The sequence below is a fragment of the Mus caroli genome, chromosome 5, assembly GCF_900094665.2.
Source record: "Mus caroli chromosome 5, CAROLI_EIJ_v1.1, whole genome shotgun sequence".
Classification (NCBI taxonomy): domain Eukaryota; kingdom Metazoa; phylum Chordata; class Mammalia; order Rodentia; family Muridae; genus Mus; species Mus caroli.
This window is the reverse complement of record NC_034574.1, coordinates 91,456,821-91,478,530: the sequence shown is the minus strand read 5'-3', so window position 1 is coordinate 91,478,530 and position 21,710 is coordinate 91,456,821. Positions and strand designations below refer to the sequence as shown.

General features: G+C 37.7%; 1 protein-coding gene across 1 annotated transcript in view; it reads right to left on the bottom strand.

Moving 5' to 3' along the window:
* Cfap299 (cilia and flagella associated protein 299) overlaps nucleotides 1–21,710 on the bottom strand; it is a 477,978-nt gene that overhangs the window by 287,782 nt on the left and 168,486 nt on the right. The window contains exon 3 of the mRNA XM_021163887.1: nucleotides 17,575–17,665. Coding sequence (XP_021019546.1) covers nucleotides 17,575–17,665 — 91 coding nt within the window. The remainder of the gene's footprint in view (nucleotides 1–17,574; nucleotides 17,666–21,710) is intronic.

The following is a 21,710-nucleotide window of genomic DNA, read 5'->3' as shown; positions in this document are numbered from 1 at the left end:
GTGGGGGGCGCTATGGGGGACTTTTGGGATAGCATTGGAAATGTAATTGAGGAAAATATGTAATAAAAATATTAAAAATTAAAAAAAAAATCAAGTTCCAGAATCCCTAAATCTGAGGACAATAGAAAATTTTCTTTTCATGTTCCCTTTAATAAAATGAACATTTTTTTAATGTAACCATTTGATCACCCGATGGCTGGGCAAAGAGAAAATAGGGCAGAAGCCTTAGTCAGCCAGAAGGAGGAAGGGGGTGGGGGGAGATTCACGATGGCATGAGGAGGGGAGGGTCCATAAAGATAATAGCAATATTTGAATATCATGGGATGGGTCTGGGAGGTAGTCAGATTAGCATAAAGGTTAAGATAGATTATTTAAGTGCTCAGCTATTGAGGTGCAGCTTGAAATAAATCTTAGTTTCTCTATGTGGTTATTGGAATACTAGCAAAGGTAAAGAAACACAGATGGAAGGTTAATCATCTGGTTACACTTATATAAAAATAATTAATTTTACAGGGTTGATGTCCCAATTCCTCCACTAAAGGTCTTTCCTGTTACACAAGATAGTTGGTACCAGTTCCATATCCCCCTCACTAGGAGTCTTAGCTAGGACCATCCTCTAAGATGCCTAGGAGTTCCCATAGACTCCAGTTTCCAGCTTAGCCCTGTTGAGGTTTGGGCTTTTGCTTGAACTGTAATGCTAAATATCATCGCACAAGGCCTGCTTGTCTCCAGGGATGAGAGAGTCTGCATGTGCCAAGTGACATAATATACCCAAATGGTGCTATGTAACCTTGCTTCGCAAGTTATCCCTGATTGGTGCATAAAGATGCCTACAATCAACAGCTGGGGAGAAGAGAGATGGGGGCGGGGGTCTTGGGCTCCCAAAAGATGCAATGGGTTAAGAGTCAAGAAACCATGGCCATAAGTGCTGGCTAATTGGAGTTAAGAGCAGCCCAGATGAAACATAGTAAGTAACAACTTGGGGTTATTGATAGGAAATATTAAAATAGCATAGAAGGTGCATATCTCCCCAGCATTAGTGCCAATAGAGGCTTATTATAAATATAAAGGTTGTATGTGTTTTTTATCCAGGAACTGAATAATCAAAAGCAGGGTAGAGGCTACTGATTGAGATTGAATATGTATTAAAACACATTCCAGAGATACCCCCCTAAGTCTAGTGTGTCTCCCAGTACTCTCTTCCTCCATCTTCCCTGCACCTAATCCCTCCTGTAATTCCCACCTGCCCCCAGTCTACCCATGATACCTACTCTAGTTCCCCTTTCCCGGGAAATTCATGGGTTCCCCCTTTGAGGCCTCTTTGTTAATTAGCCTCTCTGTGTCTATGGATTGTAGCATGAATATACTTTACAGGTCATATCCACTTAGAAGTCAGTACATACTATGCTTCTCTTTCTGGGGCTGGGTTACCTCACATAGGATGATTTTTTTTTCTAATTCCATTCATTTGGCTGCAAATTTCATGTTATTTTTCTAACAGCTGGGTAATATTCCATGGCGTAACTGTCCTACATTTTCTTTATCCGTTCTTTGGTTGAGGGACATCTAGGTTGTTTCCAGTTTCCAGCTTCCAGCTTCTGTGAATAAAGCAGCTATGAACATAGGTGAGCAAGTGTCCTTAGTGCTATGGTGAAGCCCAGGAATGATATAGCTGGATCTTGAGGTAGAACAATTCCTAATTTTCTGAGAAATCACAATATTAATTTCCAAGGTGGCTGTGTAAGTTTATATTCATACCAGCAATGGAAAGGTGTTCCCCTTCCTCCACATCCTTGTCAGCATGAGCTGTCACGTGTGTGTTTGATCTTAGCCACTCTGACATGTGTAAAATGGAATCTCAGAGCCACTGTGATTTTTCAATTCTTTGATGTAAGGATGTTAAACATTTCTTTAAGTGATTCTCAGCCATTTGAGATTCCTCTATTGAGAATCTCTGTTTAGATTTGGACCCCATTTTTTTAAATTGGATTTGGCTTGTTGATGTCTAGTTTCTCAAGTTCTTTATATATTTTAGAAATTAGGTGTCTTATTAGATGTGAGGTTAGTGAAACTCTTTTCCCACTCTGTAGGCTGCCATTTAGCCCTATTGGCAGTGTCCATTTTCTTAAATTATATACAGACAACAGGTTTTTTGAAAACGCGAAAACTACTTAATCTATAATTAGACTGCAATGTGCAAAAATTAGTTATTAACAAATAAGGGGTCTTAAAACCATGAGTGTTTTCCAACATGTCTTTCAGTCCTTCACCATTCATCCAGTGTAGCTTTATCTGTTTCAGAGTCAAGATCGTGTTCTAACCCAAATTTGACTTTGGAATCATTTTCAATTGAATGTAAATTTAAGTGAGAGCCCTGAGGAGGCATGCATAAACACATAGCGCGTGTGCTCAAGGACAATTTGTTATATACAGAAAAATATTAAATACATAAATCAGGTATATTCAACATTTAGACAAAAGTACATAACAGAAGCTCAAATTTTTATTAATTTCAAGTAATTAGGCAATAAGATTAAAATCCTAACCACTCAATTTTATGTAGAGGATAGTTACGGTGGGCAGAAGGCTCTAGCACATATTTTGAGCCTCAACCTCATCAGCTATAAACTAAAAGCAACAACAATTAGTTTTTCTTGGCGAAGTTCGTACTTCATGTAATAATCTAGAATGTTTTATTATCTAATATTTGTTGAGCATTCAGTAAGTGCAGACACCACACTATGCATCACCATGAATTGTTTAAGACATCCTACAGGTCACTGAGTGGCTGCCATCATCACTGTCATCCCACAACTGAAACACAGAACAGAAGCTTGCCCTAAAGTCTTCTCAGTAGTACCACAGTTCAACCATGAATCTGAGATATACCTGCAAGGCCTATCATCCATAGCATAGCATAAGTCTGTATCTAATTATCAGAGAACAGCTATAGTATGAAACCATTTCATGAAGGACATGGTACAAGATTTGGTGAAACATGTTTTAAGTTTGCCATTTTCTGTATCTAACAGCTTTAAGACTATGACTGATTTCTCATATAAAACTTCATCACAGCACAGGGATTCCCATTTGTATCATACTATACTTGCATGTGGAAATAACTGTTCACTGTCAGTGGAGAAAGCAGCCTTCAACAGAAGCTGGTTAGCTGTTTGAATAGAATTCTGGGCACTCATTGAAGTGATTCCAAGAGTGACATGCTGTGATATAAGAGCCCAAGCTACATCAGAATCTCCAGGACTTAGCATAAGGGTGGTAAGACGGGGTTTTATTCATGTGTAGGAAGAGAACATTTTCTTTGGATTGGTTATATCAGATAATATGTTTGTTTAAGGAAAAATAAACAGGTGGGGAAAAGTTCTGTATACCCAATGGAAGGAAAGGATATCTGTGCTTACTCTATTTCAGCAACTGCTTCAGTACAACTCAGTCTTTCAAAACTATCACCCTCATTCAGTGGCCAAGGTCACTTCAACGGTTGGTAATGTGCTATATATAAGTGGGGATCATATATATTAAACTGATGTCATAGGTATTTGACACCCGGCCTTTTAAAAATCTTTCCTCTGTTTATTATTCATGGATTTTTAAGTTGTCCCTTTGAGATCTTGTGGGTTTCAGCTTTTTGGGTTTTTTTTTCTTTTCTCATCTCCCAAAATCAACTGTATAACATCCAAGTTTCCTACTGATAGTCAACAACTCTCATTACTTCATTGCTGAAAGCACATATTATGACTTGGTCATGTGCCTTATAAAAACAGTATTGGTAGTGCTTGAGGAACAAATGAACCCTTGCACCTGAAAAACAAGTTTCAGTCCTGAAAGATTTCCTGAGGATGTAACAGTAATAGCCTGAAAGATGAATATTACTGGAGCCTCGTTTTATACAGAATTAACAATAATAACACAATCACCAAGTACAAATAAGAGAGCTTTTAAATAAGTACTCGGTGTTAATATGTCTTTTAACTCATTAGCTCCAATAATTCAAATTTTGTAGACAATTTAAAAATGCACACACATTACCAATAGCGATTGGATGTTATTTTCTAGACCACTTGGTTAACAAACAACATGGCTTAACTCCAGCAAGACTCCATGTTCTGGTCTCCTATTCCTACCAGTACATCAGAGAAACAAACAAACAAATGAAAGTCCATAGGATGGGAGCATAAAATACATAATGAAGATCCAAGCGGTGGCGCCACCTGTGAGGAGGAGTTGAGCAAGCATCATGTGATGACCCACAGGTGTCATGAGGAAGAGCATAGCCCCAGGATATAACCAGGACATAAACAGGATCTAAACAGGAAATAAATGATGCTCCAAGAAAAGGATAGAATGGACAATGGAGACGTAAAGGACTGGCCGAGAGACAGATACAACAAGAGAGAAGAGACCCATGATTCATAGCATGCCTTCATAACACCTAATGTAATTGCAGTTGGAATAAATGCATACCTAGGTTGATTGGGGGAAGGGTTCTTTTAGATTTGTCTATGAATGCTACTCTTCATAAATCTCTTGTACTCTCACAGTAGACATGGCTCAAGGCCAAAGTATGACATTTGGATATACACCACACTGTCCTCTGGCTGGTCTTTTACACAGAGGTAAAACAAATCTACTCTGGAGGTGAATTTCTCTGACAAGATCATAAGCCCCAGCTCAAGACTCCATGACCAGGGATGCTGAGAAAGATAACTCTAGCATACCCAGCCCTGACCATCAGTCACTTGCTTATGAAACTTCCTGGCATTGAGTGCATAGCAAGAGAAAAATGTAAATTCTAGCTTTCAAATTAATAACATTGGACCAAAAAAAAAAATGAAATGGCTATTTAATCACTCATACAGAGTCTCGTTTACTATAATTCTTAATTAAAATTACACTTTAATTATAGTGTAGCATAATGTAATACAAACACTGACTATAATCACGGGATATACTATTTAAATTAATATCCAGATTATTAGAAAGTATAACACATTTTATTCAATAACATTATATTGTAAATTACATGAGCATGCCACAAAGTACCAAGTCTCACTGGATGACATAACCAAGTGCTGCTGACTTTACCAGAATTATTCTCCTCCGCCTATGACTACATTTAAGCATCCAAACAGACAAGGATTAAGTAGACAGTGTTCACTAGAAACTGAACTTTCAACTTCCACCTAGACATTCTATTTTGAAATCCAATTTCGCATATCTATGCCTGTCTGACATCCTGCAGAGATGTGCAGTTTCTTGGTTTGCTATGCTTACTTTTCATACTGTCTATTACCTGAGCTGTCATGGGTAAATATACATCCCAATGGTAAGTACGGCATGAAAGGGGCGCGTATTAGTGATCTGAGACAGTAAATTTGTCTTAAGTGGGATAGAAAATGTTCTAGCCATAAAGAAAAGAATAAATTGAGTTCTGTTAAGATTCCATTTTTCTATTCACTATCAAAAAAAAAAAAGCCTCAACAAATGAAACAAAACATACCACAGCTGCATTCAGTAACATAGCGATTCTTACAAACAAAACATTTGCTGAGAGAACTCAGAAAGGACCATCAGATTTACAGTTATAATAGTTCGAGAGTGACTGCATGGAATAGCAATCTTAGCAAAGCGAGAAATGTGACTCCTAAGAGAATGGGGCTATGACTGAAGGGACATACATGGGGATTGTTTGCTCTCAGTGACATCCAAGTTCTTATTCAGGGTCATGACCAGGGGCTGCTTCATTTGTTAGTAGTTTATGAAATACAGAAATCCATACACACTTTTAAACTACATACTTTAATATGTATGCTATACTTTGATTTTTTTTAATGGAGATGGGGTTTTTCTGTTCTGTTTTGTTTTGTTTTATTATGGAATAATGAAATTTAGGAACTACCAGGAAGTCACATAGAATGACAAAGACTTAAATAATGACAAAAAGAACTGCTCCTTTTTTACCCTAAAATGAGCAAGAAAACTTGTTTTAAAAGATGATATAAATAGGCTTCAATAACCAAAGTTAATAAATACCATTTACAACCTAATTCTAACTTGCTGAAATGGAAAAGACAATTTACAAAGGAATGAGTTTCCTATCACTGAAAATATTTAAACTATTTATGAAGAGGCTGAGCAGCCATCTGTCAGAGAGGGCAAAGGAAATTCCCATATGGGAGAGCTACAAATCAAGATAAACTCTGCTCCTGTCATTTCTGGGATGTTACAGCTTAGGATGAAGCTGGCATCCAACACACATCAGTCTCCTTCCACTGCCCCCTCCTCTGCTCCCTCCTTCCACAGTCCCCCTCTCTACTCTCCTCTGCCTAAAACCTTAGGACAAAAGATGTATTCCTGTAGTTTCTCTACTCCTCTCCACTCTGGAGAGTTCCAGAGATCTGGGGTTATGATGGAAGTCCTTAATGGAGGTCAGATGTAAGATATTTAGTGCTTCATACCAATCTGTTTACCCCAAATCAAAGCATTTAGAACTGGGTGCTTCTCCTCCGCAAATAGTTTTTTAAGAATCTGGAAAATTTTGCCACTTCAGAGAACACAAAAAATATGTGTACAATTCCTCTTGCTAGATAATTTATGAAATAATTAATACCTGATTACAGATATCAGGGTGGTATGCAGCATCCTCTAAATGACACCTGCAGCTCTTGGGTACAAAGAGACCTCCACGAAGGTTAGCAACCATAAGCTATTACATTCATTTTGACACATGCACTCTCAAATAGTTGAGATGCCTTTGTATCTGATTTGTCTTCAACAATTTTAGCAAGATATGAAGCCACTGAGAGAAACAAAGCGTCTTGTTAATATCAAACACAGTCCACTGCATAGTAAATGGCCTGCGCAGAGGTGGACGCTGCTAATAAAAGCAAGGCAGTCATCGCTGGGTTGAGTTTGTGAGGGAAGTAAAGAAGGATGGATGTGGGAAGGGAGAGAGCAGAGGCCTCAACCAAGAAGGAAACCTGTCTTATAAACAGAACTCTGACAATTCAAACTCAAGAAATCAGTAATTTTGGAAGACAATCAATTTAAAGTAGGTCTAAGACAAGGCAATCAATGGAAAATATACTCTACCCTAAACAGAATTATCAGCAGAAAACCATTTCTCTCAGATGAACCAGCTAATGAGTTTCATAGTCATACTTCTTAAAGAAACGTTGATTAGGTACTTTTCTTGCTGCTGCGGCCAAGACAAAGGAGGTAGAGTTTAATCTAGCTTCCCGTTCGAGGGGATATAGCCACTGTGGTAGGGAAGGTATGGTAGCCGGAGAGCAAGTCAGGTGGGCATACTGCATCCATGGTCAGGGCAGGGCGGAGGGAAACCGGAAGTGGAGCATGACTAAGGCGTGTTATAGCCAACGACCCCCTCCTTCCAGACAGAATCCACCTCAGGTTTGTCCACAGTTGGAGATGATGTGTTCAGAGACATGGGCCTGCAGGACACTTCAGGCCAACAGAACTAACGAAAACCCCCCAAAAGACAGGCAGATACTTCGGGTCTTGGGGCTAAATGGCAAATACTATGTAACTGAGCCTCTGTCTAATGACACGCACTCTGGGTAAACATGATAACACGAAGCCTGTCAGTTACATCTAACTAGTTTTCCCTAAGTGCACAGCATCTCCTGCGAGCCTTTTTGTTACCATTCCTTTAAATAAGTATGCAGGCCCAAAGGGCTCTACATATTTGAGAACAGTATAGCATTACAGAAGTAAATACAAAAAAAGAAAATTTTAGTTTAGAAACAGAAGTAACCCAAAGAATGTAAAAAGACCAAAAAAAATTTTTTTTTCAAAACTACCATCTCCTCAGAGGTCAAATAACACAATAGAAAGATGTACGAACATCAAATAAATCAGTGAAAAATTTTAAAGAATGTATATGCTAGGAAGACTCACACTACGGCCATAATGTACAAGGCCAGAGAGGAACGTAGATCGGTGTGCTCAGTGCACACCTAGTGTATCTAAGAAACAACACCACAACTCTTACTGAAAAACGGAAATGGATAATTAAAATTAATGAGCTCAGTAATCTTAGAGAAACCAGGAAAGTCCGGGACACTAGAAACACTCAAGTTCTTAAAAACTAATTAGCTTTCAGATAACCATAATAATATTCTTACTAAACACAGAGGCTAACAGATAAAACCCCAAGGCTAGAAATGAGTAAGTTATTTTGGAGTAAATGGCTTTTAAGTTCCCAAAGACACCAAAATATTATCATTGCTCTTGGTTGTCCCCCCAGGGATTGCTGATGACACCACAGACTTGAATTACAGAATATGAAGAAGTCAAGCAAGTGCTAATCTAGAAGCTATAAAATTTATGAGGAAAAAAAAGACCAATGAAAACACTGATTCTTTGGGAAGGGTAAAAATTTAATCCTCTTTAGGAGGACGGTGCAAACGGTTAGTAGTGCGCAGGATGAAGAATAAAAAGTGCAAATCCATTGTAGTTTAAACTCCAAACTCTCTACTTGTTAAGGATGGTGAGAGATCCTGGTATGATTGCTGTATTCCTTTGTTCCTGATACTGATGGCTTACCCTGCCCGCCTGTGGATGGGATCTGGACTTATCTAGCAGTACCGTGTCTGGGAGAATCTTGGAGGGCACTTACAGAAGATTAAGGAAGGGGACGACTGCCTTTCATAGAGGGTGAACCAAATATGAAGGTCTGAGGGACATGCAATGGTGCCAACCTTCCTTCCTTCCTTTTCTGAACATGCTGACTATTGCTGCAGCTGCTGCTGCCCTCAGCTGATCTTATATCACATAATATGCATGTAATAATATACTAGTTACATATAATTATTTGTATACTTTGTATAATACAATAGAAATGTACTCATCTTCACAGTCCTTCACTATGGACTCAATACAAGAGACTCTCCAGGAATTTTCAAACTTTTAGCCATGATTGGCGCTGCTGAGACACTTAACTTCATCAGATTCTTGAATATCAGAAATCAGCCAGACTGGGCACCAGGCTGAGAACACTAAGGTATCTCTCCTCACAGGCAGAACAGCCACAACGTTCTCAGCCTCTCCAGAACCCAGGTGCCTATGCTGGGCTACACAGACCCTGTAGTGTTGACCAAAGTGATAAATCACCTTTTTGATACTTGTCCTTCCTGTTGGGAAAAGAAGCCTCTGTAACATATATGCAAACGCTGCTGACACTGTGCATGCCAATCTCCTGTGCTATTAAATTACATACGACAAGAAACTCAGAAGACAATCTTGTCAATATAATGTAATATATTTTCCTATTAACATAAAAATCAAATTAGAAGTGTCTTATAACTAACTTTCTCTGTCACATTCATCACTATATTTTAAAATCAAATTAGATGATAATTGGTCTACATTTCAAAGATAAACAACTCTTACATCCTTCTTGTTACTTTGAAAGCTATCTTTGTTATTGTTAGTCCCAAACTTCCTGATGAGGATAGTCATTGGAATTCTCCTATGAGTACTATTTTTATTTAAAGGGATGGAACCTGTGGACAGAGAAGACATTTAATTCGTTCATTTTGAGATGCATATTTCATATGTTTTTCTATTTTCACTTTTTATTTTGTATCATTCACAATATGAAAGCCACTACAAGTAACATTAGGCAAGCAAACATTTCCCCACCACCACCAATAATTTGTGAATGTAAAGAAAGAAATATTCATACTGCATAAGAAAAAGTCACGGCTATCCTTGGCCCTCATTTCACATATCCCAACTGCAAATGTCTTCTATAATAGAATGACAACTTTTATAACCTAAGTAAAACACTAACAGGCAGTATCTTTTTATATCATGGAAATAACTATATCATCTCATTTTAAGTGTTACTGGACGCACGCATTCTGTTTTGCCCTGCATTTCCCAAGGTTTGAAACATTTTTCAAGTTACAAGTTAATGTTTGCACTTATACGTGATATGATATAGGAGATATAAAAACAGGTTTAGATGCGGAACCACAGTTTGTTTTTGTTTTTGTTTTACAAATGCAAATAAACCATGTTATTGTGTAGATGTGCTAACACTTCCTCTCCAGAGCAGCACTGTTGCCAGGGGCAGTCAGGGAAAGTGATTACAGACCATAAGGACTCTGGCATGGCCAGTGGGTTAGCCCATCAATAGAGTCATATAATCTTATGGTATTACTGGGGCTAGTGGAATGCAGTAGGTGGGGCCTAGCTGAAGAGAGTGAGTGCTTCTGGGGACACATGTGCCACCTGGTCCTTACTCCCTTCTGTTTCTCAGACTCAGTCTTTCATCTTCTGTCCATGCCTTTACCACGGCCTTCGGCTGCATTTTACCTCATGAAAGGGAGGGAACAGGAGAGGAAGATTACCATGAGCTGAAACCTCTTCACCCGTCATACAAGACAAGATTTCCATTTCTTAACTGTATTTTCTCAGGTCTACTGTCTCAGGGGTAGAAAGCTGCCATTGATTTGAATGTACTAATGTTTCAGAGGGATTCTACTGGATGGCATTCTTAATGATCTGTTTCCATAAAATGATTATGCTAAACTAACATCCTACCCTAGTCATGAGTAAACATCACAAATTTTAAGGTTTACTTTCAGGTTTTTATAACTGTAAACCAAGAATTAGAATCTAGTTAAAGCTACATGGAGGAATTATTCCAACATTAGTGGGATTGCTCTGGTGTTTCCAGATTCAAACATCCAAAACAAGTTTATTTCTATGAATCCTTGGCTATGGGTGTCAACCCAGTCTATGGTAATAGGTCAGGTAGGCAGAGAGTTCTAGAATGATGCCAATGACCTGCAGAGGACCCCTTTCAGAGGTAGTTGCATTTTCAGAGAAAAAGACATGTCAGCTAAATTTCCAAATGTTGATTCCTTGGCTGCATTCTTTATTTCTTTACAAACACTTCACTAGGCATAAAAATTTTACTACTAATTGGTCATTATTAAGGTTTAAATAATATTTTCCTTTATACTTGCAACTATGAAGCATTTTAAAAAATTCAAATATTAGTAAGTTATTAATGTAGGTAGCACAGCTTACATGTATAGACAATCGACAGCTAAGTGACTCACTCAAATCCTCTGTGTTAGTCATACTTCCTATCACTGAGGCAGAATACTTTCATAAGAACCACTTATGGGAAAAGGAGTGTGCTTTGGCTTATGTCAGAGGTTTTACTTCAACACAGGAGGCCATGACAGGGCAATGAAGTTCCTCTCCCTGCTTATAGGTATCTTATTATATATACTGCCAAATGTTTCTATGTATGCTCATATTTATCTAAGTAGGCATTTACAGTTGAGTGCTTAATTACCAGGGAGTAGAACTCTTTGAAAGGATTAGAAGGATTAAGAGTTGTGGCCTGGTTGCAGGAAATGTGTCACTGGGGGTAAGCTTTGAGCTATCAAAAGGCCCAGTCTCTCTCTCTCTCTCTCTCTCTCCTCTCTCTCTCTCTCTCTCTCTTTCTCCCTCTCCCTCCCTCCCTCCCTTCCACTCTCCCGCCCCCTCTCTCTTCCCATCTCCCTCTCCCCCTCCACCTCTCCTTACCCTCTCCCTCTCACTTTCCCTCCCCCTCTCTCTTCCTGTCCCCCCTCCCCATTCCACCACCTCTCCCCCTTCCCACCCTCCCCCAGTACCTATGGATCAAGATATAACTCTTAGCTACTTCTTCAGTGCCATGTCAGACTGCTGCCATGCTCCCTTCCATGGTGATAACAGACTAAACCTCTGGACCTGAAAGCCAGTCCCCAATTAAATACTGTATAAAAGTCGCCATGGTCATGGAGTCTCTTCACAGTAATAGAACAGTGACTATAATTGTCTCTTGACAAAACTTTACAGTGCTAATGGAATTCATTTTACTAAATTTGAATGGTTGGTGGGATTTGGGTTATATATTGCTTTAGAGTACATATGTTCATATACTTTCCTCTAGGGCTTGATTTTTTTATATTTGATTCTATGACTGCCTATGTAATTAAGATGTAGTCAGCAAGAGGGCTGTGATTTCATGGCCCTTATACTGTGTCATGCTTAGAAAATGGCACAGCTCCTATCTTCTTGCCCTTACATTCTTTCTGCCTAAAGAGATTTTAATATCAAATCTACCTTAATGAGATCTATTCAACTTAGGTTCCTTACATAATTTTGACACCTAAGGTAATAGATAAAGAATACTAAATTTGACTACATTAAAATACTTTAGTATTCTGCATATATGACCTTCAGCTATATGTTTTGCAATTTCATTTGATTCTACTATATTTGACCATATGGTGTTAAATTTACATTAGCTTCCAAAAAATGGTAGAGTTCTCATTTCCTCTGATGAATCAAATTCTTTTGGAGATGATGGAAACAATAGTGTGAAACCTAGTTGAAGAGAGAGTAGGTGGGTTACTTGTAGGGTCATGTCAGGCTTAGTCTTGTAGCCTGGGTCCCTATTTTCTCTCTACTTCCTCGTCAGCCTAAGGAGAGCATCTCTGCTATATCTTTCCCCCATGACTTTCTGCCTTTTTACCAGCTGAGGAACAATGGAGGAGCTGGCTCTCCAGGGACAGTACACCCAACCTATGAACTTGGAGGCAAATAAACGTTTCTGCCATTAAACTGCTGCTTTTTTGTAGTTTTCACAATGATGAACGAGAACATATGGCACATTCTTTAGTTGGTATTTAAATGAATGAAATTAGGGCAAGAAATTTTCACTTTAAGTAAAGTATTAGTGAGATAAAATATTTTCACTATGATTTGCTCTAAATAATTTTAAAGTTTTCTTATGCTTTCCTATGGGAGGCTGAGCAGTTGCAGTATTTATTATTCCTTTTGATTTTTTAAAAAGTTTCTATTGTCATAGTTTCTTATGTATAAAATTGTGAAGTGCATACCAGTTAACACTAAGGTCTTAAATGAAAGGTATACTTGAGAAGTAAATATCCCATGTTTTAATGTATTTCTAATAGGGGTGGTGGTCAGGAAAAGAAATGGGAATGAAATAAACTCAGGCTGGCAGCTCTAGAGACCTGTGGCAAATGATTTCGTTACTGTTTCCCTGTCCTGGGGACAAGCACAAATCTACAGACTTGGCAGGTGCTAATAGCTAATCTTTCCTGCTTGCACCTTCCTCAAAAGGATGCTTGACTTCTGCGCCCTCCCTTATCTATGACAGCTATTGGCTAGCTGACAGAGAGGAAGTGGGGCCACCACAATGACGCCACAGCCCCCTTCCTTTAAAGCAGAACAAACTCTGCAACACAATTCAGTTTCCTATGTGATCAACTAAGATTGGGATCTGATGAGCTCACTTCTCTGCCCACCTGCTTTATCTACATTATCAGGTTTTCTCAGGCCCTTACAGGTGTCACAGTAGAGCACTAGGCTTTGCTTCTAGAGACCCTAACCATCTAAGCACTACACATACACACATACATACATACACACATACATGCATACATACATGCTTTATGCATTATGTTTTAATATGGCAATGTCTCATCATTGCAAAAATGTCCACTTTTTAGGTAGGAAAAGTCAGGCTATACAAAGTCAAAATGCATGCGTTTAACTTGAAATAGGTGGTCAACACAAAAATTAAACACAGATGCTATGGCCATATAATCTCTGATGTTTCACATTGGTATTAATGTTCATATATCCCTTTTAATCCAAAGACAAATGGATTAACAATGAAGTGATATTCAACTATACATTTCTAGTTAAAGGAACTTGATATGCATTTGTAAGTGTTGAAGAAACCTGTTTATAATGATGGTAAAACTTTATTGATCATAATTTCCACAGTGAGTTACAGTGGACAAGTATGGATTCTATTGAGAAGGAAGCAAGCACCTCTCTGATACCCTTGTTTTCTGAAAGGGGACACGTTAGAGAAGTTGGAAGATAGAAAGGAGGGAAAAGATCATGTCAGCACAGTGTAATTGGTCATACACAATGCAATCTTATGTTTCATAAAGTTTTCAACACAGGAAATGGGTAGGTTAGGAGTTCCTCATTCATAGTCTTTCCTGGCCCAGGTTACAGTGGCTTCTTTCACTGGTCATGAAAGGAGAGTAGCAAACACTGTTTTTACATCAGTTTTGATAATACATATTTCCAAGCTCAAACAAGCCAGCCATGTACTGTTTACACCCTCACTGTGGAGTGGGAAAATAAGGTTCACGGGGCCTCACCAGAAGCACGATGCAAAATGTCCTCACGGTCTCACTAGACTCTGATTGGTAGGAAATGCTTTCTTCTTTTCACACATGACATCAAGAATTCTTAAATTATTACCGGCTGAAAAAAATTATTTAACTATTTGTCCACTTAGAAGAGTTACATAAACCTGTGACAACAGAAATGGTTAGGGAGAGCCTATATCTTCATCATGTTTGTGACAAATATAAGAGAGATTTGCACAGAGCAAGACATTGGTAAAGAGGACAAATGTTTCCTACAGCAGCAGTATTACCTATCAAGTGTACTATGAATACTCTGATTATATAGTACCCTACCAATGATGAATAATATTTAGATCCCTAATAAAGTCCGTAATCATTACAAAGAACTCTTTCAGCTATCCTTTCTAAGGAGCTATTCGAATTTACGTTCTAGCAAAGAATATGTTCCAATATTGTTTATATATATTCCCTCCATAATTCTAACTTTAGTGGTTATAAATATAGTTTGGATAGCATATTAATTATTTATTAAATTGTTAATGTATCATGCATTATGCTTATCTTTTGTTTCAAAACTCAATCAATATTAAATGGAGAATATTCATTTAAATACCACATTAATGAACAGGTCATCATAGCTTAGATAAGCATAAGAACCTGCCTAATTTACAAGTTGTCCTTACTTAGAAACATTTTTATGATCTGTTGTATTGAGTAAACCATGAGCACTGATCTTGACGGTACTCACTTTCTACCTCCAGACTCTATTTGAACTGTTGAGTGCTGTATTGAATGCGTTACAACCTCTAAACTCAGTACCACACCTCTCACTCCATAAGCTACTCTCTCCCTACTGAGTATTCCAAAATGGATCACATGAACACTCTTTCAAGAATCCTGCCAGACCCTCTAAAGCCAAAGTCCCAGCAAAGCAGCTGGGAGCTGGGGATGTGGCTCAGGGTAGCAGATGTGAGACCGTGGGCTTCATTTTCAGTACCAAAATAAGCAAATGTGATATGGATTGTAGACTTGATCTCTTAGAATGCTAGTTTATTCTTTCTTCTGCCAACATTACTTCTGTCTTTTTTTTTTAATTCCACCCTTCCATTATCTACTTTCTGGCAATCACAGTGACCTCTCAGGGGAGTTCCCTGGCTCATGGCTCATCTTCTGCCCCCAGAGACATGTACACCTTGCTGCCAGTACTTCAAAGGCATATCTGATTACATTCCCCATTTCTCTGAACTCTTTCCATGATATCCACATTCTTCAGGCCACTGATGATGCTACTAAACACAAAAAGATACCTCTTAGAACTACCTGTCTTTACCATTTTGAATCATTTGTGACATCTCACATAGTTATTTGAAAGATGCTTAAATAGAATAATTGATCTGGCTTGGTGGACAACTAGATATGACACTGGAGGAGTGAGAAAGAAGGACATTGGCCAAGTTATAGATTAATTGTGTGACACAGAGCAAAGAGGAGACAGCCTGGGAGTTGGAGGACCTTTTAATTAGCTTCTTACTTAAATGACTATCTAGCCATTATTTACTCTTTGGTTTAATTTTAGTGGGCTAGCAATAAGCACATGTACTTATAGGTACAAGGTGCTATTTGTATACATATTAACTCCATAAAATGATCGAGCCAAGCATATCAACCATGCCATCATCTTTCAGAAAAACTCAGTGCAAATGCAAAGGACCAAATGGACTTTTTCTCAGGGTCTGTAAGTAGGATTTATATATTATGATTATCAAACCAGTTACTACCCAGCTAAGATAAAAAATTATATATGTAAGATACAAAGTAAAACTTAAGGAGCTGAAGGATTTCTTCTGAATCTTGAGGAACTCTCCTAGGGTAAAAGTCATATACACATTATATATACCATTTAAAGCGATGCCATAAGAAAATGGAGCCACTCAAAACAGCTCTCTCATCTTGCAAACCCTAATACAACAGTTCCGTTGGGTCAGAGGTAAAGAGCTAATACTGTTCTTGCAGACAACCTGAGTTATTTTTCTCAGCACTGACATCGAGAGTTCACAACTGCTTGGAACTCCAGCTCTAGAGAATTTGACTTGTCTCTGGCCTCCAAGGTTACATGCACTCACATGCACATACTAACACACACACACACACACACACACACACACACACACACACACACACCAAGATAAAACATGTGGGGTCAAGGTATCCAAAGCTGTGTGTTCTTACCCGTTCTGCTAACTGTGACCCACATTTTGGGGCCCAATAGAATCTGCTGTGTACTTCCTTATTACAAGTAAAAATCATTCACATCAATTTTGAAACTCTATTGTAAATTTAATGGGTACCTGTCCAGCCCACATGGTGTAGAGAATCACTTAGAATCAGTGTCTCCTCCCAAGAGTATACATCATGGGCTGCACGATACCACATTTTTCTGCATTTCTTTCTCCCTTCTAGATATTACTTCTACTAACAATTAGACAAAATCATCAATTTCTTATTATAACTTACAGGATCCTTCAGAGCCTCGTTTCTATCTATATTTCTACCTTACTTTCCTAGCTGTAAGTCTTCAGCTATTATAAACTTAAGTTTAAAAAAAAAAAGCCAAATACTCATACTGAAACAGTCTTGGTGACTTATTTACAGAGAATAAACTGAAGTGGGATAATGGAAAATTTAGAGCCGAAGAAAAAGAAGATTTCATTTACTATGAAGCCTACTGGCAATTTCATGTGCAGACAAGACCCTCAGTGTTCCATGGATAGATGGAGAGGAAGAACAATCGTCATATTCGATTAGAAAACTGAATTCAATCTAGGCTTTCAATAGAGGTATAACTATAAACCAAAACTAGGCTCAGAAGGGTCCTGTAAATTATAATAGAAAACATGTTGGATTATTAATAGAAGCACTTTCTATACAGGAGAAAGACATGCAGAAACAATGTGTTGCCATTTTCTCCTTGGAAACTGTTTAGAAGGTTATAATTTTCTACCATTTTGCTACTATTATGAACATAAATGATCATCAAAAAGAAATCTACACACAGAACTATAATATATAAACATATATCCAGGGTCTATCACACTACATTTACTTATTCTGTGGGGATGGGGTACACATGCGCTGTAGCAGGCCCCTGGAGATCAGAGGACAGATCCAGCTACTCAGCTCTTCCTTCCCACTATGTGGTTGCTGGTGGATGCTGGTGAGCATCTGCCTTTATGTCTGGAGCCATCTGTCTTGCCTGCACATGAGCTACATCTTATGGAAGACATTACAGGCTGCATCATCTATGTTAACTGTGTGTTTGAAAATCCGCTTTAATTTGGTGGTACAATGTACTCACGCTCAGTTTCCCGGCACGATTATCCTCTTCCCTCATCGCTAGAGCTTTCAGGAAATTATCGTGCAGCTCCTTCCCAGCGCTTGTCAGTGTCCTAGAAAAGCACAGAACAATCATACCATAATGTCATGGTATCTCAGGTTTAAAAAGAAAAAGAAAAGAAAAGAAAAGAAAAAAAAAGAAAAGAAAAGAAAAGAAAAGAAAAGAAAAGTAAAGTAAAAAGCTTTTGAAACATTCTGAATTCAATAACTGTGCTTCTTTAGTCTGAAGGACAATGTAGTTATAACACAGAAGCCCAGTGCACACAATTCCCTAACCTAAAGAAAGAGATGGCTATAAACATTCAAGAAGCCTATAGAACACCAAATAAATTGGACCAGAAAAGAAAAATCCTCTGCCACATAGTAATCAGAATACTATATGTATAGAACAAAGAAAGCATATTAAAAGCTGCAAGAGGAAACGGATAAGAACCATATCAAAGCAGACCTATCAGAATTATACTCGGTTACTAAACAGGGAATCTAAAAGCTAGAAGGGCCTGGGTAGAGAGAGTTCTTGCAGACCCTAAGAGACCACAGATGTCAGCCCAGACTACTCTAACCAGCAAATTCTAAATTTCCATAGATGAAGAAACCAAGACAAAATCAAATGTAAACAATCTTTTACTAATCCAGCCCTACAGAGGATACAAGAAGAAAAACTCCAACACAAAGAAACTATACCCAAGAAAACACAGGAATGAGCAATTGCCCACCAGCACAACCAAAGGAAGACACACACACACACACACACAAAACACACACATACACACTACCATCAGCAACATCAAAATAACAGAAACTAAAAATTATTGGTAATTAATATCTCTAAATATAAATGGACTCAATTTCCCCAATAAAAAGACACAGGCTAACAGAGTGGATTCCATAAACAGGATCCATCATTCTGCTGCATACAAAACACATATGTCAGCAATAGAGATAGACAATTCCTCAAAGTAAAGGGCTGGAAAGGTTTCCAAGCTAATGGACTCAAGAAGCAACCTGGCATAACCATTCTAATATTCAATAAAATAGACTTTCAATCAAAATTAATCAGAAGAGATAGGGAAGAACATTATATACTAATCAAAGGAAATATCCACAAAGATGATATTTCTATTCTGAATCCTATGGCCCAAACACAAGGGCACCCACATTTGTAAAAGAGACATTGCTAAAGCTTAAATCACACATCAAACCCCATACATTAATAGTCAGATACTTGAACATCAGACTCTCAACAGCTCATCAGGACAAAAACTAAACAGAGAAATAATGAAATTAACTGGTTATGAATCAAAAGGACTTAATAGACATGCATAGAACTTTTCACCCAAACACAAAAGAATATACTGTTTCTCAGCACCTCTTGGATCCTTCTCCAAAGTTTACAATCACAAAGTGAGCCTCAACAGATACTAGATAATGAAGTAATGCCTTGTGTCCTATCAGATCACGATGAATTAAAGATGGATTTCAACAACAATAGAAACACAGGAAAACATACACTCTTGTGGAAACTGAACAACTTTGTACTCAATGATTTCTGGGCTAGGGAAGAAATGTTGAATAAAATTAAACATTTTCTAGAATTCAGTGAAAATGAGGGCACAATATAACCAAACTTATAGGGCACAATGAAAGCAGTACTAAATGGAAAGCTCACAGCACTAAGTTCTTCCATAAAGAAATTAGAGAGTTCTTATATCAGCAATTTAAAAGTATACCTGAAGACTCTAGAAGAAAAAAGAAGAAGAAGCACACAACCAAGAGGAGTACATGGCAGGAAATAATCAAAATCAGGGTTGAAATCAATCCATTAGAAACAAAGAAAACAATACAAAGAATCAATGAAACCAAGAGCTGGTTCTTTGAGAAAATCAACAAGATAGACAAACGCCTAGCCAAACTAACTAAAAGGCAGAAAGACAGTATTCAAATAAATGAAACCAGGGATGAAAGGGAGACATAACAATAGACAAGGAGAAAATTCAAAGATTCATTAGGTTTTATTTCAAAATCCTGTACTCCACAAAATTGGAAAATTTAAATGAAATGCATGATTTTCTAGATACCACTTACCAAAGTTAAACCAAGATCAGGTAAACTATTTTAAAAGCTCTATAACCCCTAAGAAAATAGAATCAGTAATTAAAAGTCAACTGAAAAGAAGCCCATGGCCAGATGGTTTCAGTGCAGACTTCTAGCAGACTTTCACAGAAGAGCTAATACCAATTCTTTTCAAACTATTCCACAAAGTAGTAACAGAAGGAACATTGCCAAACTCATTCTATGAGGGCACAGTCACCCTGATATCTAAACCACAAAAAGACTCAGCAAAGAAAGAGAATTACAGACAAATTTCCCTTACTAACGTTGATGCAAAAATAGTCAGTGAAACACTTGCAATCCAAATCAAAGAACACATCAAAAGCATCATCTACCATGATCAAGTAGGTTTCATCCCAGGTATTAATGTACAAAAATCTATCAATGTAATCCACTATATAAACAAACTGAAAGGAAAATAATATAATGATCACCTCATTAAATAAATCAAACACCTCTGATAAAATCCAACACCCTTTCATGTCGAAAACCTTAGAGAGAGCTGTATGATACAAGGCATACAGCTAAACTTAATAAAGGCAATATACAGCAAGCCAATATTCAACATCAAAGTAAATGGGGAGAAACTTAAAGCAATGCTACTAAAATCAGGAACAAGACAAGGCTGTCCACTATCTCCATATCTATTCAATATAGTACTTGAAGGCCTAGTAAGAGCAATAAGACAACTAAGGAGATCAAGGATATATAAATTAGAAAGGAACTCAGTGTATTGTTATTTGCAGATGATATGATAGTGTACATAAGTGACCCAAAAAAATTCTACTACTACAGCTGATAAACACTTTCAGCAAAATGGCTGGATACAAAATTAACACACACACACACAAAATTCAGTAACCCTCCTTTATAAAAAAAAGATAAATGAGCTGAGGGATCAAGAAATAACACTTTATAATAGCCATAAGTAATATAAAATATCTTGATATAACTCTAACCAAGCATGTGAAAGACCTGCATGACAAAAACTTCAAGTCTCTGGAGAAAGAAATTTAAGAAGATATCAAAAGATGGAAAGCTCATGGATTGCCAGGATTAACATGGAGAAAGTGACCATCCTTCTGAAAGGAATCTAAACATTTAATGCAACTCCCATGACAATTGCAATACAATTCTTTACAGAACTTGAGAGAAAAATATGAAAATAAAACAAAGACTCAGGATTGTTGAAAAATACTGTACAATAAAATAACTGGAGTTATCACCATCGTGATTCCAAGCGGTACTACAAAGCAGTAATAGTAAAAGCTGGGTGCTATTAGAATAGAAACAGACAGATTTATAAATGGGATCACATCAAAGACTTAGAACTAAATCTACACACCTATGGACGCTTGACTTTTGACAAAACCGCCAAAACCACACAATGGAAAAAAGGAAAGCGTCTTCAACAAATGGTGCTGGTCTAACTGGATGTCTACATGTAGAAGAATGCAAATAGATCCATATCTATCAGCCTCCACAAAACTCAAAGTGGGTCAAAGACCACAACATAAAGCTGGATAAACTAAATCTCATAGAACAGAAAGTGGGGAGTAACCTTGAACTCATTGGTAAAGGAGACAACCCCCAGAACAGAATACAAATACTCAGGCACTAAGATCAACAATTAATAAATGGGACCTCATGAAACTGAAAAGCTTCTCTAAGGCCAAGGACATTCTCCATAGGACAAATTGGTAGCCTACAGAATGTAAAAATATCGTCACCAACACTAGACCTGACAGAGGGCTAATATCCAAATTATACAAAGAACTCAAGAAGTTACACACTAACAAACCAAACAACCCAATTTAAAAATGGCAAATAGAGCCAAACAAATTCTCAACAGAGAAATCTTGAATGGCTGAGAAATGTTCAATATCCTTAGTCATCAGGGAAATGCAATTCAAAACAACTCTGAGATTCCATCTTATACCTATTAGAATGGCTAAGATTAAAAAAAAAAAAAAAAAAAAAAAAAAA